At 39.7% G+C, this 10,368-nt stretch overlaps 1 protein-coding gene across 4 annotated transcripts in view; it reads left to right on the top strand.

Annotated features, from left to right (window-relative positions):
- The window catches only part of LOC100695922 (glutamate receptor 3), an 87,738-nt gene extending 78,114 nt beyond the window's left edge, over positions 1-9,624 (top strand). The window contains exons 14-16 of one of the 4 annotated variants that reach the window (XM_003445881.4): positions 2,468-2,582; positions 4,004-4,251; positions 7,790-9,624. In XM_003445881.4, the coding sequence (XP_003445929.1) occupies positions 2,468-2,582; positions 4,004-4,249 (361 nt within the window). In that variant the 3' untranslated portion in view covers positions 4,250-4,251; positions 7,790-9,624. Of the gene's footprint in view, positions 1-2,467; positions 2,653-4,003; positions 4,252-7,789 lie in introns of those variants that run through there. The other 3 variants (XR_002056380.2, XM_003445880.4, XM_005467905.4) reach the window with 3 other exon arrangements.
- The last annotated feature ends 744 nt before the right edge of the window (positions 9,625-10,368 follow it).

Raw genomic sequence — 10,368 nt, forward strand, 5'->3', positions numbered from 1 at the left:
AGATCACCCAGCCTCAGATATTAGGGCTTTATTTAGGCAGCTTTGATGATGAGTATAGCCAGTTGGTCTAATTCAAGAACAGACTTTGCCAGCGACACTGAACTGAAAAGGCTTTCATTTTAGGTGAGATGAGGTAAGGTGAGGTGAGATTTGCTAATCCTGTAAAATATGGCTTCGCAGTACTTTACCACACTGCTGCTTCACTTCTATGACAGTGGACCACAACTTAAAAGCCAGTTCACCTTAATAGGAAACAAATAAAAAACAGATCAACCGCTAAACGGCCGCTCAACAGAGGCCGACAGGAAAGCAAGGGGAACAGCGGCGTCTTGAGGGGACTAAGCATTGCAGGCAAACGTGAGAAGTCTAATTAAAGAAAAAGACTTTTTAATGGGAGCTCTGGTAAACCACCTGTGGTTTGGTTCCACTGCATGCAGTTCTAATTGAACACATTAATAACCCAGCTGTGACCCTTTTGACCATCAGATCTCTCCATCTTTAACATGTGGTTAAATGATGAATAACTGTCCTGTGACAGCTTAGAGTAATGCCACTTAGACCTAAGTACCATTAAGCATTGTGCTTCTCTCTCCAGATTACATATACCATAAGGCACGAGTATGATATCTTTTAAAACACAGGTCATTTTTATGACAAACGATGCTGTCGACACACGTAGGATGATATAGGTGGGGCGACATGGCGACATTACAGTCAAGCTGCAAGATCCCATGAAATGCAGATTGTGTGTTTACGCTCTGTCATTTCTGTCATGATTGGCTTGGACTCCAATGAGCAGGTAAGGAGCTGCAATGCATTTTTGTACTCACCGCAAGAGGCTTCATGAAGACACGTAAAATAAAGCTAAACAAGGGCTTTCATTACTGAAAAGCATTATTCAGAAGTCACATTCTTTTTCAGTGTGTTGCTAACATTGTTGTGTTCTGTAGTCAATGAGCTCGGGAAACCTCCCTGTGCTGTTCAGAGCTTTTGAAAGCATCTGTCTCTTGCGCTGCCATCGATCTATTATCATGCACAGGTATGTACCGTCTGTCTGTTTCCTGGCTTGTTTTGACTCTCCGGGACTCAGTGGAAAGGTCTGATTAGGTGGAAATAAAGCGGCCTGAAGCGCTGTGTTCCAAACAGTGAATCGCCTGGCCCCTGTCCTGCTCGCAACTACATGCTCCAGCCGACATCAGGAGATGCACATAAGCGTGCACGCGTGCTGCATGCGCACGCACTTAACACTGCTCTTTCTTGCCCTTAGGCGAAACACGGCGCTGCCTAGATTGAGTTTCAGACACAGAGCATGTTACAGGGTAATTGCATTGTTAATCAATGTCTCTCCAAGCCAAGACAATGGTATGGTCTTCACAGTCTGTTTCTCCAGATTGGCGATGAGGGATATATAGTGGTGTAATCTTCTCTCAGTGCATTATGCATTGCAAGAGATCCCCTCGGGGGACATTGTTCCCAGGGAGCAGTCACTAATTTATCGATCCACTACATTTTCTTTGCTTCCAGTTTGCTTTTCCTTCTGACAGAGAGATTTACCTAAACCAATATAGTCATAATACAACTACAAAATGTGATCTTTATTGAGCTTTGCATTTTTTTTTTTACCTCCTCTGAAGTAATTTACCCCAATAGACTCTTATGCAAATGTCTGTTGACATGCAATACTACAATATCGTGATGTACCTTCTGGAGATATCAAGCAGCAGGAAACAGCTGTGTCAAACGTCAGATTGTGCAGCTGCAGGCAAATACGAGATGAGTTAAATTCCGCCGAATCTTTTTGAGCTTAGTCCTGCAGCTGCCTGCAGTTTAGTTGGGACACACTCATCTGACACTAATCTGGTGTAATTGGAAGATAAGGTTTTCTTAGCGATATGTCAGGATAGAACATGCGAGAATTAATTAGGCTTTCACTTTTGGGCACAGTTGCTTGAATGGGAAATTGGTTGTAATACCTCCAGAATTGACTGTTGTCACTGCGGTGACAGTTAGCATTAGCCGACGCAGGATTACACTGACATTGCATATGCAAAGGTTTCTTTCACTGCTCAGATTTTTCTGTTTGTTAAGACAACGGCTCATGTTGGAATGAACTTGTTAAATGCTGCACTGAAAGCCTCTGCGACTACTACAACTCCCCCCCACACACACACACACACAAAGAACCAGTGTGCACCAAGGTGCTTTTTGATGTTTATAGACTTGCAGATTGTACTTTGCGTACCTGCTTGTCGCCCCATGAACAGCGTCTGCCGATTACTCAAAGCGATATGGGTAGGTCCTGGCTTTAGAGTAGGGGTTTAAAGGTAATAGGTAGAATGCCTGCTCTTTGTGATGTTGAATAGCCAGGTGCCCTGCTTTATCGCTTTGTAAAGTATGTAGTAGTTTAAAAGTTGAATAACATAAAATAACATAATATAATGTTATTTATGTTATTTCCCACGTGAAGAACTCCTGTAAACCTTGCAGTATTGAAACTCAGTGAACAAGGCATCTTAGACAAGCTGAAAAACAAATGGTGGTACGATAAGGGTGAATGTGGAACCAAGGACTCTGGAAGTAAGGTCAGTCGCTGCAGGTCTTTTGTACTGATTCCAAATTGCATTTTGACGTACTGTTCATATGCAAGACAAAGACTTCTCTGACATCTATAGTATGCATTCTGTTTATTTGCTACACATAGTTTTTTTCTTTTCTTCAGTTTTTTTGCCACGAGCTGTTAACACAGCTCACCGGTGGCTTTAATCTAAGGCACTGTTTCCCCAGATTCACCGTTTTTGTTTTTTTTTTTCTTTTTATGCTGTAGAAATGACTTTTTGACAACATAAAGTCTCATTTTTGTGTGTGAAAACTGTAATGGTAATGCTGCGGGGACGTTTCTAAAGTGCCTTTAAGACACACTCTTTTGATTGAATCACAGCAGTTAATAGTTGTTGATAAATGCTATTTTTTGCTCATTTTCATTCTTGACATTCATGATACTTTGACCATTATGCTGCTGCTTCTATTTACCACACTGTTAATGAAAATTTGATTTATTTGTGTTGTTACTAGTTTGCATCGAGATGTGTCTATTAGATTCTTTGGCCTCCTGTGGTGTGATGAACAAGCAAAGCCTCTTATTGTGATGATTTACACAAATTCAACTTCTCGAAGCGGAGAGAGCACCGTAGGGTGTCCTCTAAAATCATGTGGCTGCTTTTGGATGAGGTTAGAGGTTTTGTTTGCACATTACAAGAAGTTGACGAATGTAATACACCCACTATTTAACCCTCTGAGATACAGTTAAAGCTTCAGATTACAGGTTAGGGTTGCTAGATAGCATCATGGTAACGCCATGCTCATAGGGTTAAACTGCAAATAGTAAAACTCCAATGAACAAATTTTATTGAATATGTTTGGTAAGTGAACAGCAGCAAAATGGTTTGATATATATTTTTATATAGTGTTTTTTAATTGAGCTATCATTCATCTACTATGAATTTGACTGTATTGTATGACAGTGTTGCCATTAGAGAATTGAAAGGGCAGGGATGTTCACAGCTGTCGACCTATGCGATACTGACCAGCTTCCTTATATGGTCAAGAGCAGAAGCCATTTTACATGTATGAAGCATAGCGACAGGTTAGCTCTACATTCACCAGCAAGAGTTGGCTTCTTTCTCCTTAGTGGAGAATGGTTTGACTATATCTGAATCTCAAGCTCCTCATAAATTTGTAACATAGCAATATAGTTTCAGTTGAAATTGCAGCCTTAGCAGCTCGTTACATGTTTAATTTCTGTTGCTTGTAGCTGTTAGTAACCATAAACTCCCTTTGGTAGCATCAGTAATATAGAGCATGATAATCTAGAGTATGGTCATTTACCACTTAAGTCAGTTTTACTGTTGAGTCGAGGCTCAGTTTGAAGGATGCAGGCTGCATTTTGTTCTTTTGCCCTAGCTCCACTGCAAAACTCTTAACGATGTTATTCACTTCCCCCCAGGACAAGACAAGTGCTCTCAGCCTAAGCAATGTGGCTGGTGTCTTCTATATTCTGGTCGGAGGGCTGGGGCTGGCCATGATGGTGGCACTGATAGAGTTCTGTTATAAATCACGACAAGAAACCAAACGGCTGAAAATGGCCAAGAATGCCCAGAATTTTAAGCCGGCTCCCCCGACCAACACCCAGAACTTTGCCACATACAGAGAAGGCTACAACGTATACGGAACCGAGAGCGTTAAGATCTAGAGGTACGTCGCCTCGCCTTACTGTTCCCATACTCCATCGTGCACTCTGATGAATCAATCAGCTTCCTGCCATATCAGTCAGAATTAACTCTTCCGCTGTCTGTTTGGTATGTAGCCGCTGTTTGTGAAATTGTTTGACGAAAGAGCACAGTGTTGTTTATACTGTGTAGCATATAGCTTTGTGTGTAGCATATCAAGCAACATGCCCGATCGTATCAACCCACCAGTGTATGCTGTTCTTTGTTTTGTTCTGTAACACAATTAAAAAAATAACCCTGAGAGGTTAAACACACTGCCACTTAAGAAAACACGAACAAAAGGACACAAAACACAAAGAAAGGTGAATAAAAGGCAATGAAAGAAGAAAAAACACAACAAAAGTAATAAACTGGTTCTTATACGACACTTTTCTACTCTCCTTGAGCATACAAACCACTTTGTACAACCTGCCTCATTCACACAAGCACTTTCTTCTACTGCTAAGTGCTTTCTATTTAACATTCAGACACATTCACACTCTGATGGAGGCATCGGAAAGCAACTTCATCTTGCAAAAGAATACTTTGGCATGCGGACTGGCTCGAACCACCAACTTTCCAATTAGTAGATGACCTGCTCTACCTCCTGAGCTACAGCCACCAAAAACCTGTGTTTTGGGGGAGACAGTAACGTGGCATAAACACTATGGACTGCACTGAGACATGCTTAAAAGAAGTGGATGAATCATCTGTGTCGTGAGAGGGGAAAAGATGCAGGATAATGTGTGTTTTAATCGCATGATTCATATACATATTTTCCATTAGCCACTTGTAACTTCCGCAGCTGTTCCGTCACATTATTGTTTCCACAAAAACACTTTATTTCATTTTTTTTTTTGGATACTCTTGCTCCTTTTTTAAAATTTCCATTGGGTTTTGTATGCTTTTGCAGCTTTTTTCTATTTGCTTGTGTTTTCTTAAGTTACAGCGCATTTGACGTCTCAGGGCCACTGTACTCAGCAGGTCTCAAAATGAGGTAAAAACAACATTAGATAAAGAACAACAACTATTAAACCATGTCATCATTTAACAAAAAGTTAGCTAAAATGCAAAAGCATTGTGTGAAAAGCTAAGTACGCCCATACTGCGTGCTCAGCAATTAAGATTAGCAACCAAATACTGCTAATCAAATGTACTGGATTAACTGATCAACAGCAAGTGTGAGTGTGTCTGTAAAGGCAGCAGGTCCGGCAGAATTCGGGTGTGTGTTAACACAATGCCAAAGAGAGAAGACATCAGCAATAATCTTAGAGAAGCAATTGTTCCTGCCCATCAGTCTGGGAAGTCTATTTCCGAACAATTTAAAGTCCATCATTCTACAGTGAAAACGATTATTCGCAAGTGGAAAACATTCAAGACAGCTGCCAATCTTCCCAGGATTGGGCCTCCCAGCAAACTCACCCCGAGGTCAGACCGTGCAATGCTCAGAGAAACTGAAGGAAATTTAAGTTTTTGTTTAGAAATCCTTTTGTTCTCCTAAATTATTAAAAAAAAAAATCTTTAAATGTTTTCTCGCTTACTTTTCTGGCTCAGTCACTCAAGAGTAAAAATCAGATTGCAGCACAGGTTGCCTGCTGGGGTCGACATATCATAAAAGATATGTAATTTTAAAAAAGAAGAAAAAAAAACGCTGACAGATTGGCAACATGTTGCAATCAGTTGCAGTCACTCTGCAACTGAGTGGTCCACGGAACATTTCTTTGCAACGTCGTTGCCAAATCATTTTATTTTGATGTAAATTCCTGTTCAACATTAATTTGCATGTAGATGGCAACAGATTTGTGATTTTTGCTGATTTAATACAGTTAATTGGTGTATTATGTCAGACAGTAGCATTGAAGACAGTAGCTGACTGAAAGTGGTTGCAGACCTGGTTCCCCTCTTCAAAGCAACCATTTCAAAGGTTCATTGCACACAGTCGTGATAATTTCGTTTGTGCCACGCTCTCTAACCATTGTTTCCCCTAATATGACTGTAGCATTACTGTTAAACTTGTTGCTTAGCTTTTCAGTTTTGGGCTCCATGTAAGCACTAAATTCTCCTCTGTGTTCACTACCTAATCATTTGTCCTGTACAGGAAGCTAAGATACAGTGCAAGCTTTTCAGGAAACTTTATTTACCAAAAAAAAGCTGCATACTTCGTCTGGAAATATTACATGTAAGAGTGCATTGAATTTCCAAAACATGCTGTGTTTTGTGAAACCTCTTGGCTAAAAAAGAATTATAATAGATGTAGATTCAGGTTCTGGTAAGACACTCACATCTGTCTAAATTTCTGACCTCAATGAAATTGTTCCTTATTACTTTAGGGGTCTTGCAAATTTCTGCTTATTTAATACAGTATTATCTTCATTTATGGCACCATGGCCCCATTTAAGGTAAAACAGACAATAAAGCATGATATATATGCAGCATCCTCAGGTTGCTGCATATAGTCAAAAAAAAGGCAGCAATGTGCAAAGTAGCTAAAATGTGCAAAAAAAAAAGCATTTCCAAAAACCAGTGTGCCACAGCAGGCGGCAAAACCAAATGAAACGGGCCAAAGGGTGCTAAACTATCTACTGATAAAGGAATATGGGTTGTGTGATAATTCTCCGAGTGTTTATCACTACAAGCAACCTCCACCATACTGCACAGAGCCATTGCTAATATAAATAGTGTTTTGCAGCTTTAAGAACATCTACCTTATCCTTACCAGGAATCTAGACCACATCATCCTGAATGATCCACAGAGTGCACTGACCTGTTTTCATGGGTTTGTTTTCTACGCATAATTCTATTGGAAAAAAAAATACTTCCACAGAAAATGTCAGTAGAGGCCAGTGAGAAGTTGCAGACTGCCTGTGCAGCAGTTCTACAGAAATGCACTGAACAAAGATAAGCATGCAATGATAAGGACATAATTAAATATTCATTTTGGATTCGATCAGATTGTTTGCACGTGTGCTCTCATTAGACACAAAGTGTGACTTGTCAACAGATTTTCATTGCCTGGAGAACACATTTTTTCAATCAGTTCTTTATTCTGAGCGAAGGAATCCACCGGCACACATTTCTTTTCTTTCGTTTCGACTGTTTATACAAGAGGCTTCTGTAGTGTGTTTCTGTGTTCTTCTGACTGGTTTGAAGTGGGCAGGACTTGGTTGGAAAGAGGTGATGTCATGTGCGTCAGACAGTCAAAGCCTGATCACAGTCGAGGGAGTTGTTTGCCTTTCCTTCCCACAAACCGTGTCAGCACAGTCATGATGAAATAGATTAGGATGGAGGCAGAAAGATGTATTTTTCCCTCATGTAGTTAATTTGGTTAAAGATATTTGATGTTGATGAGTGAATTGTAGAGCCTTTCAAACAAAGCTTTATATAATAAAAGATACTGTATTTCAGCCAATAAGGAAATCCCCACATTTTATTTTGTAATAAAAAGTCATGTGTTTAACATGAGTTGTCCAGAACAAAAGTTAACTTTTTCCATTGTTTGCTTTTGTTTTTTTGTGCTGTCACAGGTTTAGGAAACATTTCCATTTTCCCTTACAACTGTGACTATATCTAAGAAAGGCACAGGATCACGAGGATTGCCAGATCCTCCTGGGCGGACACGGCACGATAATCTGCAATGACGACACGACTGGACTGGTCATGGGACGAGCCTGCGCGGTTCCCTCCTATCAGTGCCTTATGGAACTCCAAGTCCAATCAATGCAACTCATTGATAATATTGCTTTTTGCTTGAAACGCATACAAAACAGAGGACTGGTGCAGTAATATATCTATATATATATATCTATATATATATAGATATATATGACGTGACATGAATGAGAGAACAAAAGCCATCATTTGCAACCCTAAGCACATTTTGAAGTGCCAGAAAGACGACAAATCTCACATGACAAGTGTATAATTGGTTTCTTGTATTTAATGCGATCAGATTACTCTTCATTCTTCTGCTGCCAGATTTTCACTGGTTCTGTGTGTTCAGATTATTTTATTAGATCCACACAGTGCACTGTTACACACTGGTTACAATGACATAGCTTTTATACTGCTCTAAGTCACTTCTAGTGACCATGTACTAGTTTTAAAAGATAGATTTATCTTATTAGAGTGAAATGCCATTTCAGTCCAAAACAATGACGTGTGTCGTTTGTACTCTGAACTCTGGTGCTGCTGCCACTGTCTTCTGAAAGTTTGACGGGACCCATGGAGATGAGAAGATGACCTGGTTCGGCTTTCACGCGCTACGGGACCAGGTCATAATTCACACTTCCGATACTGCCAAGAGTGTGTTTTGTATGACGAGTGTGTAAAGCAAAGTATTCATGCCTGGGGAAAGAGAAATCTGTTTGTGATTTACAGTTTGTAAAATATCAAAGGGGCACTGACTCACTAAGGTTTGTCGCTCCGAACAGTGTTTTTTCCTGAGTCATTCAAGTCTTCTGTACATCAAAGTAAAACCAAACAAAAAAGGGTAATTCAATTGTAGATTAACTGCAGTCCAATTAAAGGATAACAGTAATGGCTTTTAAACTGTAGTATTTTGGATTACCTTACCATTTTCTTTAACAACTGCACATTTTACAATGAGCTGTGGTTCGCTTTTTGATTTGATTTCCTTTAATGAGCATTACAGTGTTTAGTGACTTCACTTAGTAAATGAAAATTACAAAACAAAAAAAAATTATGAATAAAATGGAAAATAGATTTCTACAAGGTTAAACCAGGGAGAGTCCTGGAGCTTAGCACATTTACATATTGCTGTAATAATTTCTTTTCTTTCAAAAAGACTGTGATTCCATAGGATTTAGGGAGACACTTATCAAATCACCTGAAACTATGGGCAGATAGTTTTATATATATATATATATATAAAAATATTTAAAAAACTGACAATGTGAAAAAAAGAAAGAGCAAACAGAGAAAGATGTGTACATTTAGATAAATGAGAACTATTTATATGACACAATTGAATATTGATTTCCCCTTTTTTCCTCCTTATTTGTTGTTTTTTTTGTTTTATTTTATAAGAAATTGCATGTGAAATCAATGATGCTTGACGAGCTCTGCTACTCACAAAGCCACCTTAGGTTTAATGCTAGAAAGCCAGCCCTAGTAATTCTTTTAGTAAAATCACTTTCACCTTTTTTGTTTTCTATTTTTTCTCTTTTCTTTTCGTTTTTTTTGTACGTCTCACCTTCTGCAAAAAGAAAACATAATATCGCCAGGCGTAGTAGTGGGTACAAAAGAGCAAAAGATGCATGCATAATTTGCTGAACCTCATTAGTGAGGCGCTGTATAGAGAATTTTAATACATTTTGTAAATAAAAATGTACAGAAAGGGTTCCTGTGTCCTTGTGCGTGTGCTTTCACAACATTGTTTAAACCCGTCTGCGTTGAACAAAACACTGGGGCTGATTCAGTGGCCTGAAGGGATTATAGGAAAACATCTCAGCAGAGGTTAAACACACTGCATACTTTAACTCGAGCATGATACTGTTGGAGTATGAGCATCCCGGGCAGCCCGCTCCTTCTCCTTGCAGACAGCAACACAGAGAGCAGAGTTTTTCCCTATACTAGTTCAATATTGATCTGTGGAAGTATGTGTGCATGTTTTGGATCAATAGTTAGCACCATCTGCTTCTCTCTCTCTGTCTGCATTGCATCCACTGATTGAGGGCTCCATTGACAGCTTCATCTGGCATGTGATCTTTCTTTTGCCTTCTCTCTCCATCAGATGCTTAGCGACACAATCAATAATGTATTATTATGGCCGCAAACTGCCCGCACACAATACTGCGCACGCACACGTGTCGCATCAGTCATAATTTCATCGCGCGTTTTTAACTTTTTCAGACTATTTTTCAGGGAGGACGCGTTCATGTGGATTTACTAAAACAAATCCAGCCAATGGAAAGGAGGGTGGGGGGTGTGGGGGGGCGTTAATCACGTTAACTCTCAGCTTCTTATTCCCACAGTGTAAATTCTCACATACACTGCAGAGTAAACCAGGCACAAAGCGCAGTAGATTGGCCAGTCTGTGTTATTTTACTAGTCTCTGGGTCTGCATTGTGTGGTAAAAATGAAA

Source organism: Oreochromis niloticus, linkage group LG2, assembly GCF_001858045.2.
Source record: "Oreochromis niloticus isolate F11D_XX linkage group LG2, O_niloticus_UMD_NMBU, whole genome shotgun sequence".
Lineage (NCBI taxonomy): Eukaryota > Metazoa > Chordata > Actinopteri > Cichliformes > Cichlidae > Oreochromis > Oreochromis niloticus.